Source organism: Orbicella faveolata, unplaced genomic scaffold (assembly GCF_042242905.1).
Source record: "Orbicella faveolata isolate gen_17 unplaced genomic scaffold, um_ofav_v1 contig_13, whole genome shotgun sequence".
Classification (NCBI taxonomy): Eukaryota; Metazoa; Cnidaria; class Anthozoa; order Scleractinia; family Merulinidae; genus Orbicella; species Orbicella faveolata.
The window spans coordinates 26,944,088-26,965,112 of record NW_028301540.1 but is presented as its reverse complement, the minus strand read 5'-3'; the positions used below and the strand labels follow the sequence as shown (position 1 = coordinate 26,965,112).

The 21,025-nt window shown below is 41.7% G+C and overlaps 2 protein-coding genes across 5 annotated transcripts; one reads left to right on the top strand and one right to left on the bottom strand.

Moving 5' to 3' along the window:
* Window positions 1-2,182: 2,182 nt before the first annotated feature.
* LOC149115833 (contactin-2-like) lies at window positions 2,183-7,101 on the bottom strand. The gene is made up of 5 exons (XM_089285229.1): window positions 6,906-7,101; window positions 5,373-5,690; window positions 4,463-4,777; window positions 3,115-3,462; window positions 2,183-2,395 (listed from the first exon to the last, which is right to left on the bottom strand). Exons 1-5 carry the CDS (start codon window positions 6,964-6,966, stop codon window positions 2,250-2,252), a joined length of 1,188 nt encoding a protein of 395 aa, XP_089141355.1. The 5' UTR covers window positions 6,967-7,101; the 3' UTR covers window positions 2,183-2,249.
* Window positions 7,102-9,208: 2,107 nt separating this feature from the next.
* LOC110064780 (uncharacterized) lies at window positions 9,209-19,846 on the top strand. Of its 4 annotated transcripts, none has more exons than XM_089285228.1 (13): window positions 9,209-9,345; window positions 9,955-10,060; window positions 11,000-11,272; window positions 11,604-11,720; window positions 11,996-12,226; window positions 12,527-12,709; window positions 13,279-13,455; window positions 13,957-14,133; window positions 15,340-15,516; window positions 15,941-16,117; window positions 16,941-17,117; window positions 18,057-18,242; window positions 18,378-19,293. In XM_089285228.1, the coding sequence occupies exons 2-13, from the start codon at window positions 9,970-9,972 to the stop codon at window positions 18,392-18,394; spliced, it is 1,983 nt and encodes a 660-aa protein (XP_089141354.1). In that variant the 5' UTR covers window positions 9,209-9,345; window positions 9,955-9,969; the 3' UTR covers window positions 18,395-19,293. The 4 variants fall into 4 exon arrangements, with proteins under 4 accessions (XP_089141354.1, XP_020627572.2, XP_089141352.1 ...); XM_020771913.2 differs by lacking the exon at window positions 18,378-19,293 and adding an exon at window positions 19,302-19,846 and having other exon boundaries at window positions 9,211-9,345; XM_089285226.1 differs by lacking the exons at window positions 16,941-17,117; window positions 18,378-19,293 and adding an exon at window positions 19,302-19,846 and having other exon boundaries at window positions 9,211-9,345.
* The last annotated feature ends 1,179 nt before the right edge of the window (window positions 19,847-21,025 follow it).

Below are 21,025 nucleotides of genomic sequence, written 5' to 3'. Positions count from 1 at the left end.
CCTGCAGTTATAGTGCGGGTTTTCACCAATGAATGAATATCTGAGTATATTCACTTAGTTGATGATCTGAGCTACTAAAAAGACAATCAGGATGAGGAAAATCTAATGCATCAGTCAATTCCAGCTGTACCCATCCCCGCCCTGGGCAACCGCGGAGCATTTGCTCACGTTGTCAGTCCCGAGGGTGGGGCATCCGCAATTTTATCGCGGCCCGGGGGCTGGGCATTTGCGTACCCCGGGGCGACCCCCGGGCATTCGACACTCGTGTTTTGGAAAGTGCCATGCGGATGAATTCATCGGGAAAGACGAGGCGTGTGTCGAACAATGGCTTGTTCGTCAGGGACTAGAGAAACTTGCAGATGTTTTTAAAGGTATGTTTTCTCAATTTTAGATATTTCTTCATTACTTGTAAGCATATAAATATAAGCGACAAGGTGAACTATATTGTTTTTATCACAAAACAATCACTGACGTGAACACGACTATTTTGCATTTCGCATTCAAAACTAGCCTAGCATTTTTTAAATTCATGAAAGTGGAATTAACATACTTAAGGTTTGCGAATTCAAATGATGTGATCTTCAAGACAGATCTTGCGAGCTTGAAATACAATGCATCATCATTTAGAATGTCTTGATTCTTCACAGAAAAAAGTAGCCTGCGAATACAAGCGCCTATCATCGCTCGCGGCTGGGGGCACGTCCGCCGCAATCTCAGCTATCCTCTAGCAAACTGTTAGAAACAAATATAAAAAGAGATAAATACAATCAGAATCAACTAACGCGTACTGTTGTCCTTGAAGTCTTACCATTGCATTAAAATACTGAACAGATGACCGTTTTATTTACTGATTAATTAAAAAAAACTGCAGAGGTGTTGGAAGGCGACGATCCCGGGGGCGGGGCATTTGCCCTCTTTCTTCGTCCCCACCCCGGGGCATTTAGACAGCTTATGCGTCCCCAACCCGGGGAATTTGCCCATTTGTTTTTAAAAAAATGCTAATGCCCGGGGGTTAGCCCGGAGGGGGGGGGGGATGGGCACTGCTGGAATTGACTGATGCATAAACACTGACACTTGTCCTGACACTAAAAATTAAACACGAAATTCCATAATTTTTAGTTGTCGCTGGGAGCTCGCGACTTAGATCACAAGGTACGATAAAGTGGCATGACGTTCAATGTCTTCAATTGGTGTACACCCTCTACGGCGACACAAGGGTCCATAAGCAAGGCAGTAACTGTGACCCATGCGTTATTTACGTACCTCTTATCTGACTGTTATTCTTAAGCGGGTTCTTAAGCCTACTCACATCTTATAAATGGTGCGTCTCCAAGCTACTTCAGCAAATCAAACCCTTTTAGCGTTGGATTGTTCACTTAGAAGTTGAACCTTATCAGTAGAAGCGCTTGGACTTCCCAACTGTGTTGAGTGTTTGTCATCAAACTCGATATGCTTCAACAACCTTCGCTCCCAGTCCATCCTCTCCAAGGCGCTTGCATAATCCAAAAACGTTCGTCTTCGTAAAGTCTTCGGAAGTCGATCCTTGTCGACGTGATCGACTCGAATTAGCAACAGAGACGAGTCTGCCATTTCTGTACAGCGGTATAGCGCTATTTCCAGCTCCTCTCGGCAGAAGTGGCTTGAAAGATAATTGTGCGAGATGATAGCTAGCACCTTTCTACTGTTGTAAACGCTATCAGCTATGTTTTCAATGATTGCCTTTCCAACTATAAAGTCCCGGCTGTGGATACAGTAGTTGATTCGCTTTCGCTCCAGCACTGGAGTGAGGTTGTCTCGTACCCAGTTGTAGTCGAGTGTGCTAAAGCTTATAAAGACATCGTACTGGAAATCCTTTGATGGCAATTCATCTGTTAAGGCAAAAAAAGTTAAAATAAAATCAAAAGTGAGGAAAAAGAATTGATGAGATTAACGTAAATAATTTACTCAAAGTGACATGGAGAAATTGATTCAATGATCTTGGAAAATCTTGACGATTAAAATTTTTTGTCGTCCATGTGGTCAGTAGCTTCGGCCCTCTACAACTAATGTCAGTCTTATACCGTGAATCTGGTGTTATTCTAACATTAATTCATACATTATTCAGCGACTCTGAGTCTCATTTTTCTTTTATGCTCTTTGATTTTGTTTCCTTTTTTCTAACCGTTTTAACATTCTTGCCTGGCTAGGAGTGAGTTCCTGGGGTTTTCCGTAACACGTAAACAAACCAAAGGAAAACAAACAAAAGGTATTTAACTTAGCAACTTACGTTTCCAATGCTTTCGTCTCCTGCTCCATTGTCGGTGAGCAATGGCGGCCATCACCAGACCGCAAAAGATCCCTGCTCCCACGAGAAGGATTTCCGTCAAAGATGCCTTTTGCCCCCTGTGCTTAGAATCTAAGTAAGACAGCAACCATGAGATAAACAAAAGTTATTAGCCCAGGAAGAGAGTGACACTAAAGATAAACCAAAATAAGTAAACGTTGCCGAAAAGAGGGGGTGGGGGTGGGGAAGGGGGTTAAAACTGGTTCATAGGCCAGTGACTTCCAGGGGCCTTACTGGGGCATCGGGAGCATTTAAGCATTTACTCTTGGTATTTTCGTGGACTTCTTCGTCGTGAAAATAGCACCATTATGCCAAATGGGACACCAAAGACTGAGGAACTCTGAACAGTGCTTAACGTTCCAAAGCATAGTCAAGAACACTGAGTGCCCACCGAGTGTGGCAACATCTTTTAAGACCCTGTTGAGCGGGAAATCTTTGGGTACCAAACACGATCAAACACTGTGGTGACCAACCATGTTGATGTTGTACTGAATGGCCAAACGGTGTCTATGAAATATATTTTGAAGAGCAAAATGTTTTACAATGTTCGATGGAAGTTTTGTCGTCGTTGAAATTTTTTCAAACAAGATCAAACAAGGTGTCCAAACGAGAAAACATTTGGTCAAGAAACAATGTTTGATCGTGTTTGATCGCTTAACATTTCCTGTTTGGACAGGGCTTTACACAAGTAGAACCTTTACGTATTTTCTACAAATGTTGCCTCAACAATTAGCGGAACAAGGCTCTAACACATCGACACGGGCGCACCGTATAACCCTGCATGCAAATACCTGGTTTAACAAGGCTCAGGTAGATTGTGTCCGAGTCATTCCCTTTAAGAGTACGAACCCCGCAGTGGTAGGCCCCAGTGTCACGTTCCGTCACGTTCCTTATGAGAAGGGAGAAGTTTACTTTAGGCGTCTCTTGTTCTTGAAAATACTCAAAGTCTGACTGGTGATGAATGTTTTCATTATTGTCCAGTGGAAGTGAGGTTCCATTGAATACCCAGAAAACAAACGTGTCCCTGTCTGGAGTATTTTCTCCAACGCACGCCAGTAGTGCGTCACCACTTTTTGGGATGGTCACTTGGTGTTTAGAAGCGTACGGGTGAACCTTAGGAGGTTTTCCCGGATATTTTCCTGGACGGTGGAATAGAAAGAGAGCTAACCGTTTTACAGGTAACGAAACTCTTCTATTCATAAAAAAATATCTTTTTATCCAAGCGGGCCCCTTTCTCGAAAGTTCTGGTAACTTTAAATTTGCGGATCCGAAGTCATATTTTAAAAGATCTGACTCTAAGGAACAGTAGCGAATGTTTTGGCTTAAAAACCAGCCCATTCTGTCCATTCAGTCCATTTTATCGTTTGAATTTCAAAACACATATGTTTGAACACGGCAAACAAAAACAGCTTTTCGGGCAACAGAAGGGCAAGGGTAGACTTGGGAGAATGTCAATCGACCCACGCCCGTACCAAAAAGAGCGAGGGTCGATATTCTTCCTGTATCATCCCGAGCAAGTTGGGTAGTAAGAGATGCATTAAATGACTGAGGATGTTCACAGCAAAGGTAAAAAAATCCCACATACGGACTGGCAAGATATCGGCTGACTTAGCGTTTTCTAACGTTTGCAGTTTTCACCAAAAATTGGAAAAAAAGTTGGGAGAAAAAGAACCGGCTAATATTTTACCTGTATCTGACCATGTTATTTAAGAAAAGTAAGTAAGTAAAAAAAAAAACAAACAAACAAAAAAAAAACAACAACAACAAAAAAAACAAACAAACAAAAAAAAAAAACGAAGAAAAATGAACGAGACATTGGGGAATTTGAGGACTAGGCTAACTATCAAACTAAGCACAGCCAATAACAGAAAACTAAATAGTAGAACTGGGCCGGTTTGTCTGAAAGCCGGCTAACCCTAACCAGGAGTAAAAGTTAACCGAAGCATTAAGTTTCGTTGTATAAAATGCTTTTCACTTCTTAGGTTCGTGTAGTTTGAGATTTTTCAAACTTCAAACGGAAAGAAAAACAATATAAACCGAAAACCTTACCGAAAAGTTACAAAACTGAAATCAAACTTCTCGCTAATAATCCTGCGATAGTTTAATCGGGCTTTGAACAACCTGGCTTCGGATACTTACTTTCAAGGAAGAGATTAATGTCATGTTGTTCCTCGCCAAATCTGTTCCTTGCCACACAGCTGTATTGACCAGCATGCTTCTGTCTGACATAAAGAATATCTAAATCCAGGCCTGAATCAAGGCCGTTTGCTCTTTCTGTTAGCACGTACGAGTGCTCAGCATCGCCATCTTGAATCTCCATTCCGTCTTTGAGCCAGGTGAAGTAAGGCTTCGGCCAACCACTGGCGTAACAATGGAAGACAGGATTACGCCCCTCAGACATAATCTGTGGTGTTGTAGTGAAAAATCCCTTTGTTGTCAAAATGCGTGGGCGAGCTTGATGAGTTGGAAAATATTATGTTAGAATGGCCTACTATTTGTAATTAAACACTGAGGAGTCGGCTATGACTTTGACGTTGTCTAGCTGCCACAGTTAATTCCTAAGGGCCCTTCTGTCATGATTTGGTTCGCGATGAAATCTATTCTCACCACTTTTAGTCGGTAAATGGCAATTTTTTTTTGTAAATTGAGACTTGTTTGACAATAACAAAACTTACCATCGTGTGTTGTTTGACAATTTACCATCAAAATCTTCTGAGTAGAAACATTGCAAATGTTGAATTTCATTGGTGTAAAAGGAATATGAAAGTAAGAAATGCTCAACTCCATTATTCTCTCAGTATAGGTAGAACTGATCAAACAAAGCAAACTTGTTCGATTTTTTCCCGGGAGGACCATGCCTGTGTCCGCCGTTTCTGTCATGAACCTGCCAATCTGGGTCTTACGATATCTGCTGATTATAATATGAGCGAGATGATAAGTTAAATTTAATATAAAATTCCGTTCTCAATACTTCTTCTAAATCTTTACGAAGATTTATTTTCAGGGGGGACTAAAGCTTACTGAGGGAAGATTGAAACATATTACTTACAATATACATGGAGAACTGCGTAGCAAACATCCCGTTTCCTGTTCTTCTTCACTTCACATTGGTATGTCCCAGAGTCCTTTACGCTAATATTGCTTAATCGTAAACTCGACCAGAGACCTGGAGACGATGCCGATGATACTGTGAATAGCCGCTGACTGTTCGCTATAGTGTCCTTTTTCTTCCACGCGATCTGCCTTGCTGGTCCTCCTTGGACGACGGAACAATTTAGGGAAACTGTTTCGCTGGAATTCACAGATAATTCATTCCCTTGAAAGGAGTGGTTCTGTATTTGGCACAAGATGTTTCCACCGTCTAAACCTGGTGAAAAAGAGATCGGATGTCTAATCCGAGGTTGAAATTCTCTTCTTATAAGAGTGGTTTTCTATTGCAGGTGTTGAACAAAAAGTCTTCATGTTGCCGCACGTCTGTTTAGTGAAAGATCACAGATGACGACAAAATATGGCAAGAACAAAAAAGTGACACAGAGCCCTAAGGTGAGTGTGTCACTGATGTTTCTAACTATATTTTGACGTCATCTCTGTACTCTTTTTGACGCACGGCAACATGGGAAATCTGTTTTTTACAATAAATAACAAACAAACAAAAACTCAGGTTAACGACTTCATGTATACGTCTGTCCTCAGAAAGATCATTAAAAAATTATTCTTTTTTGATTAAGGGGGTAATTATTAAAACAGTTTACGAAGTAAAAAAAAATTGAAGATAATGATCAAATGTGACAAGCCGCTGTAATGTAATCGACGATGACTACAATTTTGAAATGGATTGTTGAAATGAGGCAGATGTTTCGCATATTCTTGACATTGTCAAAAATCTGCCGCTCAATCCTTTTTAAGATAGGATCAAAATGAACTGCTCCGAATGGTATTGAAACAAAACCACAAAAAAAAAAAAAGAGAAAAACATACAGCTTTATGTTTATAATGTAACCGTTATTGGATTCAGTTTTCACACGGGGGCGAAATTACAAATCAATGAGCCCTCTGTTTATTCATGAATTATCTTATCCGTGCTTCTGGCACGAAGGACTCTTAAATCTTCTAATAAATGTCCATGATTTGACTTGTTTGTGTACCAATTTTTCTTTCTGTCCTATCTCGACTTCTTGAAGCACAAATGCTTGCTATATTATGTTTAACTTGCTCGTAAAACTGGATTTAATCTCAGACGGTACATCTGTTTTTATAGACATTATATTTGATCTCAGATGAAAACGTTTCAACCCACGCCGTCCGTTACGGATCTGATTATGATTCTGAAAAAACAAAGTTTTGCTTTCCAATGATTAGATACGCAATTCTCAAGACCTGTTTGCTTAGATTTGGTTTGTGAAGATAAAGAGAAGCTAGCGAATGATCATACTTGTAAATGAAAGCTTTCAATGTAAGTAAACACAACGACAACGTTGACCGCATTCGCACGCTGTAACCAAAACCTGAATAGTTGATACCTTTGGTGTTGGAAACGTGTTAAAGATGCAGCTGACTAGGTAGATTCGTGTTCCAGACTTACCGTAACATAAGACACAAACAATAGCTCCGCTCAAGATGAAACGATTAAATAAAATTGCCATAGATGTCAATTATAAAACGCATATGAAACAATGTCTCCAATCTTCGTGAAGAGAACTCTCGGAACATCAAACCGAGAAAAAAAAAACTTCTTGCAAGCACAGAAAACACAAGTGTGCTTCCAATTGTGTCCGATTTTTTTGCTAATATCTCAGATAAAAAAAAATAATGTAATTACCATAATCAAACAATTTCAGAGCGTAAAATTTGTCGGTATTGCTCTAATCTTGGATTTGTTCAGTTCCGACTTTCGCCTGACTGAGCACTCCGGGGAATTACATTAGTCGCTATTTATTTTAGTCTGAAGAAAAAAAAAACCGCTATCAACAGAAATTTACATTTGGTTTAATTTGTATCTTTTAAGACTGAATTCGAACCACTTTAGTGACGTATTGCGTTTATATACAAACGTATCTCAATCTACCATTTTTTTTTAGCATTTCACCATCTTGCGTAGAAACCTTTAAAGTTATCGCGTGCAGACAGAGAAAACTTTGTTACAATTAAAAATGTAAGATGTGCTCAGCTTCCTTCAAAACACCGCATGCGTCTTGAATCAAGCTCAATGGGATATTACTTCGAAGATGTCTTTCTTTCATTTAGCGTGGCGTGGTGTTAATTTGAAAATATAAAAAGTGTACCAAAAACATTAACGGAAGTTGTCCGTTGTAGTACTTTATTTACGAGAGGAAAAAATATTGCCGAAAGCTCTAAAGGACATGAAGAAATCTCGCCAAATTAATCACATTTTGGTGGGGAACCCATAGGGAGAACCTGGCGTTGTAAATTAGATTAGCTTTTTCAAAAGATTTAATTGATACTTTCAGATTGTGCGAAAACACAGAATCCGCAGCGCTAATGAAAGATTAAATAGTAACAAAGTTCTGAAATAAAGGGTACGTGACCGATCGACCATGCAGGTTTTTTTCATTTCAAAAGCTTTAAGCACTAGAATTGTTATTAAGGGGGTTATCTCACTATCCAATATCAGGGACAACGAAAAAACAAAGCAAAACAAAACAAAACAAAACAAAACAAAAAAGACCGCATACATTGGGAATTCCCCGTCTTGTAGAATTTGGAAGTCAAATTTCCTACATGTCAAGTTTAAATCGACCAATGCAGCATATGATTCGTTCAACTAAACCTGTTTCCTAGCATAGGACGGACTTTTTTCATTTACTTTATCTATTTATGCACAGGGTCTAGAAACAGGAGGCGCGGTGTCCTCATGGTTAGTGCGCTTGCCTAAGTAGCGAGCCGTTCGAACCCTGGCCGGGGACATTGTGTTGTGTTCTTGGACAAGACACTTTACTCTCACGGTGCCTCTCTCTAGCCAGGTGTATAAATGGGTACCGGCGAATTTAATACTGGGGGATAACCCTGCGATGGACTAGGATCCCATCCAGGGTGGAGTAGAAATACTCCTGGTGGCTTCAGGCTACTAAAACCGGGATAAGGTTCGGCCTGGTGGGCTACTTGGCTTGTATGCAGACTTTACCTACCTACCAAGAAACCGTGGAATTCTGATTTTTCGAACCTCTGAGGGACAAGCTTGGTTTGAAAAATCGGGTAGTTCGAGAAATCGAGGGCACAATTAGTGGTGGACTGAAATAGGAAAACGATATTTAGCTCGAAAACTATGGATTTGACTGTGTATTTTCCGTTGCTAGGCTTTTTATCTTGAACACAACACTCGGAACCTGTAGAGTAAGAACCTAGAAGTCTTTCTACGAGTTAAATGGCCCATCAGGCGGGAGCTTATCTCGGCTTCTGTAGCATGAAGCGACTAGGGGTATTTCTACTCCCCCAAGGGTGGGATGCTAGTCCATCGCAGGGTTACCCCGGCATTAAGTTCGCCGGTACCCATTTATACACCTGAGTGGAGAGAGGCACTGTGAGAGCAAAACGTCTTATCAAAGAACAGAACACAGTGTCCCCGACCAGGGCTTGGAACCGCACCGCTCGATCCGGAGCCGAGCGCAATAACCACGAGGCCATCGCGCCTCCCAAATCACTTCAGCAAAAGCGTCAAGTAATTAGCAATACAAAGATATGGAATGACCTCGCTAAAAATGTTTTATGCGATCAATAGCTCAGTTCTCCAAGTAAACACGTAAACTGTATGATGGAAACAGGTAGGGAGAGTTTATTGATTTGTGACCTGTTTTCGGGTACCTGAATAGGACAAACAGAAGAACTATCAATGCCTTTGGTTGTTTCAAAAGAATATATCTTGGTGCTTGTTAAATATTAAAAGGTCGAGGATTGAAACAAAAACTTGGCCATTCGACCAAGATAATTTTCAGTTAAACTGGTTTGAAAAGAAATATTCAAATCTGCCGAGCATCGCGGATTCGCGAAAATAATTTCGGAGCAAAGTAAGTGTGTTTTCCTTATGCTATGATTCAGCTGTGTTTAAAGAGGTAATCGTCAGCAGAAAATGTTATGATAACAATTCGTTTCACTGTCTCAGCATTTCACAACAAAACAAAATCGATATCTAGGTCATGAGCCTGCTCCCTTTCCAATAAACAGCCTGTTTCAAAATGGCTACCGTCGTTAAAATCTCTACGGACAGATTTGATATCAAGATTTGGCACTTTCTCTTTTGTCTTTTATTTTATTACTGTCACAGTTCACTAGACCTATAATATTTTTTTTAGATATTCTTGAAGACTGCAGCTTAAATACGTATTTTACTGCATTTTTACGTCACACTTAATTATTTCAACCCCATAACTGTATATACTTTCGCTGTACATACAGCCTTTACGAAATTTTGTCTATTGAACAAGACCTCTGTCGCCGCCATACTCCTAGGAGTACTTTTAACAATTATTTATATTCCATATAACATGATATCAGCTTTTAATGTATTAGTGTTTATAACCCTCTTCAACGGTCTTATAAATGCAATAAGTTTTCCAAAGACGAAAAGCAAGCTTAGAATCTATGTATTTTATTATTATTTTATTCACTCTTTCTAGAGCAACTACCAACATATGGATTGGAAATATTGGTCATTTCTTTATTTTCTTGGAGTATGGTTGATGGTTTGTACATCTACTTCTGGTCGCTTGGCGTTAAAACAAGGTAAAATTAAACGAACTAAAATAATCTACTTTTGATCGCTCCTTTGCTAAATCATGTAAAAACTGAACCCCTTTTCTGTCTCCTAATCTCTTGGGAGAAGAACAGTTACGGAAATTTGGCATGCAAGGAATTAAAAGTGGTTAAACAGTAGACTACCTCATCTCGCAATCTTCTTCGTAGTAAAATATCCGAAGATTGACAGCACTCATTTCGGTGTCAAGATTTAGAAGACTTCTCATCTTACGGTGTAGCAAAGGATTCTATGAGTCTACTTTATGTTGTCCTGCACCACAAGTCCATAACCGCTTTTGCAAATAACGTAATGACTACTTTGTCGGACACGAGAGCCATACACTGACAGACTCTTACAGAGAGACATTTAATTAGTACCCTGGTGTATAAATGTGCAGGCTGAATCGTCGGGGCAAACTGAAAAAATAATGCCAGAAGTAACCAAAGATAGAAGGAAGCGATGATGCAAGTCGCAAGAAGTTTAGTAAATTTACAGAAAGTGAAGAGAAAATGTGAACAATACTGCCAACGGATAGTTTCAAGACTGGCATGTTATTTTATGGCAGAAACTTTCATTGTAGGTGCATGAGTTATGACCAATCGGGAATCGTGTTTTGCTGCTGTCGCAGGACAAAATTCGATCTTAAAAACCACTCTTTAAGGATTTTACATTTGTAACCATTTGCCATTCAATGCTCTTGAGCTCAAAATTATATCCAATAGAATATTCTAATTTAGCACCATACATTTCTTCGATCTCAGATGAATTGTTACACATTCTTAGTGGTATTTCGAGACTTTATCTCATATTTGAACATTTACAACGATGTCATTGCCAGTTTACTGAAGTACATTAAAACCGTAAGGAGAATTAAGACGCTTTTATCACACCCTTAAAATGGATAAACTATCACGGCTTAATTCCAGAATTTAAACGCGAGGATTATACATGTGGAAACGACTGCCCGGATTACTGCTACCCCGAATGTTATCCCGGTTGCTGCAATTACCCCACGTACTACACACAGCCTCCTCCACCACCTCCTGCTCCCCCGCAACCCGGACCCCCGGGGGCTGACGGCCCAGTCGGTCCCCCTGGACCTCCGGGACCGGATGGACCAAAGGGAATACCGGGACCTCCCGGATTACAGGGGCCACCGGGACTTCCTGGACCTCCTGGCAGCCTAGCGGGACCACCCGGTATGTATACTACGGATAGTCCTTACTAAAGACGTGAAAAGAAATCGAGAACAATTAGAAATCCTTTGTTTAAGGAACGTTTTACGGTTTAGTAAATAGGTGACCTTAGATTTACAATCTAGGAGTAGAAACTGTGTGGCGATTTACTTAGATAGCGAGGATTAAGAAAGCAAAACTGAACAGAGTTTTGTAGAACGTACAACATTGGATGAAACTCTGCCGTTGTTCCTATTGATCACCTATCCTGCTTCATCGCAGGAGGCGGTCTTAGCAGTTGACTGAGGCTTATTCTAGCTGTATAAGGATGCAAAATTATGTTCCTTCCCTACAGGTGCTTCAGGACCTTCAGGAAATCCTGGACAGCCAGGAAGTTTAGGTGAACCAGGGGATATGGGACCTGTTGGCCTTCCTGGAGCCCCCGGGCCGCCAGCTCCACCAGGACCACCAGGTAAGCTTGATTTGAATTGTTGCTTCTATTATCATTTTCATCGCTATCGCTATCGTCATCATCATCATCATCATCATTATCATCGTCGTCGTCATACTCGTCGATATCGTCAGTATCGTCATCACCACCACAATTATCATCGTTATTATAATCGTCAGCCTCATCGTCATCATGATCAACAACTTTATCATAATCGTTATCGTCAAAGTCATTATCATCATCCATAGATATTTGACATATAATTGACATTGCAGTAATCTATTTGACTTCACCAGGAATGAAAGGACCCAGCAGTGATAACGGCTCCCCTGGAACCATGGGAGAACCCGGAAGCCAAGGCGACCCCGGTGCCGCCGGCCTACCGGGCCCTCCGGGACCACCAGGACCTCCTGGAGTGCCAGCCGCTGCACCTCCGCCATCGTGCCCTGAGATTTGTGAGACAGTCTGTGTTAGCATATGCCCGAGCACATGTTGCTCCTCCAGAGAAGGTGTACCAGGACCCGAGGGTGAGCTCTTGATGGTAGACCGCGGCAAAATCGTGTCCCTCATCAGCTCCTGTTTTATGACATAGACAGAGTAATCGATCTCTTATATCATTCATCTTAAATCAGAAATGTTGATAAAACCAGATATATTGGCAACCCACTTTGAAAAAAATATTGCTCGAAACTAGGTGACTGATAAGCGAAACTCGAGTCTTTCTTTTAATTTATGTTATGATTTAGAGATCAATTGACCTGGTCTGACTTGAAGGTCCGTTTATTGAAAGCATTATGTTTCTGCCCATTTTCTTTCGTTGTTTCTAGGCCAGCAAGGACCAAAAGGATCAGACGGTCCCATGGGAGCTATGGGAGCTCCAGGCAGTCCAGGAGACGCGGGAGCTGCTGGACTCCCGGGGCCACTTGGCCCGCCGAGACCTCCGGGAGTACCAACTTCTGCAGCCTCGAGCTCCGCCTATGATTCCCAAGCTGGAGCACCTGGTCCTGCAGGTACATGAACTTCGCTGTCATCTCTGAATTTGAGGGCAAAGAAGAAGCGGCACTTTGTTTTAATCAAACATCAATAACAGCAAATACGACAACAACAAAGAGATAAACAATCAAAATACAAGTTGTCACTAGGTGTACTAGGTGCCCAAAATAACCGTATTGGCTAGCTAATTATAAGGTTGAAATAAACCGATGTCAAAACTGCAACTGCCAAGCTTGTCCCACTGCCTTCTCAATAAAGCAGGAGCCTATCACCCAGAGCCTCCATACGTATTATATCCTTGAGTCAATCCTTTCCAGCATCTTTTATTTTTAGAATTGGTCTCCTGCAGGTCTCAAGCTATCGTCTTAAAATTAATATTAATAATTAGATTAAAAAACCGCAAGATCAACACGTAGGGAAGAGTCATGGTTTTATTTTTCAATCAAAAGTCGTTTTTTTGGCCGGTGAATGTGTTCATTTCTTTGAGCTTCGATGAGTTTGAGTATTTAACTTTCGGTGCAACATTCCGTAGCAGTAATAGTTAACGGGATTTCTACTGCTATTCTTTTTTCCCTTTTGGCATTAGGTTCTGCCGGACCTCAAGGCTCTCAGGGATCAATGGGGGCCAGGGGTGAGATGGGAAGCCCGGGGGACCAAGGGGCACCCGGAGCAGCTGGACCTCCCGGCCCACCGGGTCCTCCTGGAATCCCAGCAACATCTGCTTCAGCTTCAGGAGCACCCGCTGGTGCACCAGGCCCGGCAGGTAAGAGCCTTCGACTCACGTTTCACTGATGGCAAGGTGAGATCAGATCTCTCTACAGACGTGGTGGTGTGTTTCCTTGCTGCGTTTTCTGATAAACGATGCACGATTTACCTCAATATTGTCATCTCTTTTAAAGGGGGCAAGCGATTGCGATAAAATTCTCTCCTTTTGGTATACACCCAGTAGAACTTTAAATCAGTTAAGATGGCTCAGGATGTCAACTGTTTAGCTAGCAGGCCCTCGACCAGAAACCTGTTTACATCTTGTCCGAACTCTCGTTATGAGATTTCACAGGGCCTCAAGGTCTGCAGGGAACTGTGGGAGAGATGGGAGCCATGGAAAGTCCAGATGACCCGGAAGCAGCCGGAGCGGTAGGACCTCTGGGTCTGCTGGGAGCCCCTAGCTGGTGCCATGAACTGCAGCCTGAAATTAGACCGTCATTGGAAATTACTAGGAGATCATGAATCAGACCCTAAAAAATATTTCATTCATTTACCACAGGTTTGGAAGGACCTTCAGGTCCGCAAGGCCCTATGGGAGCTCTGGGAGCCATGGGAAAACAGGGTGACCCAGGAGCAGCCGGGTCAGCAGGGGCCCCTGGCCCGCCGGGACCCCCGGGACCTCCTGCAGCTCAACCTGCTGCATATGCAGCCCCCGCTGGTGCACCAGGCCCGACAGGTAAGGTCCATGACGCTGAAACTAAAAAAAAGAAATAAAACAAAACAAAACAAAAATAGCTTAATATATGTTCAGTGTAGAGAATAAATGTGATACCGAGCAAATGCATTGTGTCTATAATACAGGCAACAGATTGCAAGGAATCGTTGATGTACTTGTAAAATTTCGATATAATTTTATATCATCTTCAGACTGAGGTGACATACAGGTAGCAGAAATTTAAATATTGCAAAATGGTATATTAGCATTACACGTGAAAATACAAAACAAAGACGAGACTATCAAGAGAATGGATGTTCAGTGTGCATAACTACGAACATGCATCCTTGTCTTCCAAGAGCAAAAGTTGTAATGACAACAGTCATGTTAGTTAGTGACGACTGAGTTGCGCTGTAGTTGTATTCACTGAAGTCTGCCATATTGATGGAACAAAATATATCCATATCAGAAAATGAAGAGCTTATATCTTTGGTACCAGATTAAAGGTAACTTATGGTCAGACTCTTCTTTTGCCTGTTAAATGCCAGACATTCGACTGCTATTGAAAATTAGTAAGAGGTCATAAATCACCTTGCATACGGCGGCTGCTGTCGAGACACGGAGCTGTTCTTTTGAAGCGAAACGATACTTGACGTTTTTATAGCAGATGACTAAAAAATAAGGACAATGCTTAAGTTGCTTTGGCCTTTTTTAATACTTAATTCGAAAATTCGGCGTTGAATTTGACGAGGAACAAGATATTTTGTTCAAAGTAACACAATTATCATGCTACCTGGCGACACTCGACGAGCGACGAACGAGTTGCTGGACGTTGGCGACCCAGTTTTCCCGCCAAAAGCTAGGAGACGCAAACCGTTTCAAATTTTTCACTTTTTTCAACCTGATTTGGCTTATGGCATTATAAATCACTTTTCGTAAATATTCAACGCAGTCTCCAGTGAGGAAAGTTGCCCGACTTCAATTTCTTCCCTCCTGGGACAGGACAGTAACTTTTAACTTTTAATTTATGACATTTTACTTTTTGAGTTATTTATTTTTAAACTACTAGTATAGTATTTACTGTTTTAGAAGTATAACAATTAAAGATAAAAGATTAAAGATTAAAGTTTTAGCTGCCTGTTGAGCCCTGATTGGTCAATAAAAATTTAAGGCGCGCCAGACGTATACAAGGCAGAAACTGAAACATATTTTACTCCATTGCGAAAGGTTTGGCAGGACCTTCAGGTCCGCAAGGTTCTATGGGAGCTATGGGAGCCATGGGAAAACAGGGCGACCCAGGAGCAGCCGGCCCAGCAGGGGCCCCGGGCCCGCCGGGACCCCCGGGACCTCCAGCACCTCAACCCGTAACACATGCGGCCCCGGCCGGTGTACCAGGACAAACAGGTAACCTACCGCTACAATAAAAAACTTTTCTTATGTTCAGTGTGCATATATACATACAAACATCTATCCCAGTCTTTACAAGACCACTAAAAAAGTACAAAGATTTACAACACACGTGCAGAGCAATTATTCTCCATAGTACACCGTTTGTTTGGTGACGTTCTTATAGCGGTGGTCGTAGTGGTTTTCTTAAGCTGCTTATTGTAATGCTATTTTGCTACTCTTCAAGGGAACAAAAATCCTCTCTTATTAATTTGTATTTTCTTAATAAAAGACAAAGGCTGGTGACAATGTTTTGCCGGGAAACCTCGTAACCTGCGCGGGTCAGACTCTCCTTTTGTTTGAGTCACAGCCTAATTACATAATAAAAATGTCTGAAATTAGACCGTTATTAAAAATTTTATATTTCATTCGATCGCGACAGGTTTGGTGGGACCGTCAGGTCCGCAAGGCCCTATGGGAGCTATGGGAGCCATGGGAAAACAGGGTGACCCAGGAGCAGCCGGGCTAGCAGGGACCCCGGGCCCACCGGGACCCCCGGGACCTCCAGCTGCTCAACCCGCAGCATATGCAGCCCCCGCTGGTGCTCGAGGCCAAACAGGTAAGATGTCGCTACAGTAAAAAAATACAAATGTTACCCTTTGCATGTTGAGCATGTTTTTATCTGTTTATGTATCCCTGTCTGCCAAGAGCAACAATTATGACAACAGTCATGCTCGTGACGATTGGGTTGTGCTGTTGTTTTATGTGCTGAATTCGGTCATATTAAATCGCGACAAAGTATACTCATGTGAGCAATTAAAAGGAAATGAAATTCTTTAGAGTTTAAGCTGCCTCTTGTAGTCTAGAGAGGGAGCCCCTTTCGCCTGTTGTCACAGCCTGATCACAGATTTATCCCTGAAAATCGACCTCTATTGGAAATTAGTAGAATTCTACTAGTATGCCAATGCAAGTGCTGTAATCTGATTGGCTGAGCCATTGCACATTATCAGCCATTAGTGTGCAGTGGCTTGGTGTGGTCAACAAACTTTCAACGTTTTCTCGTTTATCCGAAGTTTTGAAAGAACACTTAAAAACAAATGAAAAATTAGATTCCCGAGAAGACTAAAAGAGGGACATTCACGGTTTCTTGAATTAAAAAACTCGAGTTTTTCGAAAGAAACTGAAAGGGCGCACTCACACAACTGGAAATAAATCCTTCAAATCTAATACTAAGACCAGAAATAATTGGAATGGTTATTTGAAGCAAATTTCAATCAGAATTGTACTAAAACAATTAGATTATTCGCTCTCGATTTCTTTGTGGCGATAGTAGATTCAGAATAAACTATCCCCTCGTAGAAATCTCGAGCTCATAATCTACTTGTTAATTAGCAAGGGATCGTGAATCAGAAACGAAAACATATTTTACTCGATTACGACAGGTTTGGAGGGACCTAAAGGCCCGCAAGGCCCTATGGGAGCTATGGGAGCTATGGGAAAACAGGGCGACCCCGGAGCAGCCGGGCCAGCAGGGGCCCCGGGCCCGCCGGGACCTCCGGGACCTCCTGCAGCTCCACCCGCAACATATGCAGTCCCCGCTGGTGCGCCAGGCCCGACAGGTAAAATCCATGTCGTTTCAATTAAAAACAAATACGACTTTAATATAATAAATTCATATGTTCAGTAATTAAACCTAAAAACATGCATGCCCCTACTATTCCAAGGGCAAACATTGTGGCAACAATCACGTTTATGACATTTTAGTTGCACTGTGTGTAGTTTACAGTCAAACCAAGTGAAGCGTATCCCTCAAGATTACATTAATAAATTGATTATTTGAATATTGAACCCGCTAATCGTTTCAAGAATGCAATAATGAATTGATTATTTGAATATTAAACTCGCTAGTCATTTCAAAACTCATTATTAAATTGACTTTTTTTAAACAGTAAATCCATTAGCCGTATTCTTGGAACGACTAGTGGGTTCAGTTTTCCAATAAGCAATTCATTATTACATTCTTGAAACGATTAGCGGGTTCAATATTCAAATAATCAATTCATTAATGTAATCTTGAGGGGTAGGCTTCACTTGGTTTGACTGTAAATACTGAAGTCGGTCATATGAGCCAAATCGGAGTTTCAAGAATCAGTGCAGGGCGCCTCTAGTGTATTCCCTTCTTTTGTTTTCTTTTTTTTTTTAATAACAAAAGAATTAAGAAAATAAATTAAGGATAAAAACGCACACATAATGCATTTATTATTGATGAAATCAATTTTTACCCAAATTCAAATTCATTGTCACCTAATCAAAGAAGAAAAAAAGGTATTTTCTATGGTTTGATATCAAATTCAAGAAGTCCCTGCCACCAGTGAAGTTTGGTACCATGAAAACACCGCAAAATCCTCATTTAGTAGTTTCCCCATCCTAATTGGCAGAAACCTTAAAATCGGTATTTCACGATGTCATGATCTCCGATGTGAAGGTAATTTAAGATTCGACCTCACCTCTCTCCGTGTTATATCTCTTAAAAATCCTCACATCTGTATATGTTTTAGGCCTAGAAGGTCCAAAGGGGCCACAAGGATCTGTGGGAACTATGGGAGCAATGGGAGATCCCGGTGACCCCGGAGCAGCTGGGCCTCCAGGTCCTCCGGGTCCATCTGGTCCCCCGGGAATACGGGCAACGAGACCACCACCTGTGGGGCCTCCAGCAGGCAGTCCAGGTAGCCCGGGACCAGCTGGTAAGTTGAGATTTAGTAACTTGTACGAAAGATCATGCACGTAGTGATCTAGTCGGGAGTTTAAAAGAAAAAAATATTGCTTACGCCTGTTTTCCGACCTTGTTAGAGGACTTATTTAGCTGGTATCTATTGCAGGTTTAAAACCTTGTTAGCTGACATCTGTAACATCGCTGCTCAGTATAACAGCGGAGGGATATAACTGACCAATAATTGTTGACAAACTTTACACCAGAGCTACAGCCAACACCATCAAGGCTTACCTGATCAATCAGTCTCAACAGACCAGACTTGTAACACTATGGACTGACAACACTTTTCACTCGACTCAGAATATGACTTCCGCTGATGATGATGTTGAAACCATTCAGTCACCAACAACAGTTCTTTTCATAACAACAATTATCTAGACGATAACACTAGATGAAGCACTGGTATTCCTGGGTTTAAAACGTTTACAATCTCTGGACCCCTAGCCTGGCCAAACAAACTCCCCAGTAGACGCAGGCTGAAAACTTGAAACTCCCCTTGGCCAGGCCTTGCGTGCACTTGCGTTGACTTGCGTTCACTTCTGTCAAGATCAAATTTGCACGCAAGTCGACGCAAGCTCTCCATTGTTTGGCCACGCAACCCAACTCAATGCAAGTTGAGTAACGTCCATCGTTGTTATAGTAAGCCATTAGCCAATCAAATACAGGCTATTGGCCGCGCGGGACTAAGCCCGCAACCTTGAAATGAGTTTATTTGCGACCTGCGTGTACTTGAGAGGAAACTTGCGAGTCCGTTTAGCCACTCAATGCAAGTCTTTACGCAAGTTAAACTTGCTCTATGTGACTACTTGCGCGTCCATTTAGCCAGGGCTTAACATCTGTTTCTGCGGCATGCAGCGGGGACAAACAAGCTTTTTGTAATCTGCTACTAAAATATAAATTAGGGGTACAGCCTTGATTAAAATTACTTAAAGGTATCCAACAGTTGTTTAATTGTCATCGTATCTATTGAAACCTTGAAGCCGCTGTTTTGCAGTCAACAAAAATACTTGTAATTATTTCTTTTCTTCAGGTCTTCAAGGAGAACAAGGCGCACAGGGAGCGATGGGAGTCATGGGAAAGCCCGGCGATGCAGGACCTGCCGGACCGGCCGGACCAGCCGGACCACCGGGGCCACCGGGACCCCCTGGAATACCGGCTGCGAGACCTCCCCTTCCTTTCACGTGTCCAGCCATTTGCGATAAGCTATGTGTTGGAATTTGTCCTACACAGAATTGTTGCAAAAAGTCACAAATCCCAACCAAACAAAAAATCGTGCCGATAAAAGTTGCTCAAAAGCCAGTCATGCCGCCAGTACAAGGACAAGCACAGGCCAAGACAACTTTACAAGGGGGTCACAAAAAGGAACGAAAATTACAAGTAAATGCTCAGAAACATGCCCAAGCTCCAGTTAAAGAAATTCCTTCGCTTAACAGTCATAAAGTCAAAAGAAGCAAAATAAGACACAGGAAATATCACAGTTGGCTACAGTAATTCAATGTCCACTTTGTAGTTATACAGAAATATTATATAGAAAGCATCAATAATGAAAGGAATAAAACTATCTTTATTAACGAAGGAACGAGAATCATCATCTTTTGTTTCATCAAATCTAACCTAAGAATGTTACCGTGTGAAACATTTTTTTTACACGTGAAACAGAGCAGTTTTGCCTCGACGAGATTTTCAAATCACTCACAAAATTAATAATATTCTCCAACCCTTGCGCAGGGTTGTAATTCAGCGCTGAATCCCTACAAGTTTTTTAAACTTAAACCGTCAGGATACAGCACTTACGGAACTTAGCAAATCCTTAGCAGATCGTAGGTAATTTAATACGGAAGTAAACTTCTGGCTGGAAGTGGAATTCTCCCTTCGCACCAAGCCATTTGCGGAAGCTATGTTATAGGACTGTTTAAGGGCGGTTCCTTCGGGATGATCTGGATCAGCAACAATGATCCCAGATCACTGGGATTATGGTACATCAAAGGAGCCGATGAATCCGTAACCAGTGAAGATTCATGGGCTCTTTTGATACACAATAAACGGAATGATCTTGGATCACTCATCCTGATTCGGATCATTCCAAAGAAACGCAGCCTTCAGCTTGGTTTTCAATAGCGACGCAAGCACAAGCGCAAGCACAAGCGCAAGCACAAGCGCAAGCACAAGCGCAAGCACAAGCGCAAGCACAAGCGAAAGCACAAGCGCAAACACAATATAATTCTTATTTCACCGTGAAAACAGCCTTGACGCAGGCATAAGCACAAGCGCATGCACAAGCACAAGCACAAGGATGAAAAGTTTTCCTTTTTTTGTTCTTGCGCTTATGTTTGCGTTTGCGCTGCAACAAGTGAAAACGAAATACCGCTCGGGTATACCACAAGCACGATGATATTTACCACACGTGGTTATGTTTGGCCAATATATAAAAACGCTGGATCCAGATTACCTCGCGCCTAAACTGGCGGAAGGTTCGGATGATTTTGCTTGTGCTTGTGTTTGCGTCGAATTTCGTTTCCACCTGGGTCATCCCTATTGCTTGCGTTTTTGTTTGGGCTTGTGCTTACGTTTGTGCTTGCACTTGTGCTTGCGCTTGCGCTTGTGTTTGCGCTTGTGTTTGCGTCTAGTGAAAACCAGGCTTTAGTGAAAAGTAGACTAACGAATAACGGGTGAAAACCAGCTTTAAAAGAAGTGAAAATCCAAAGATCAAAAATTTAGCCAATCAAATCATGCTTCTTCATAGACACTTTAACC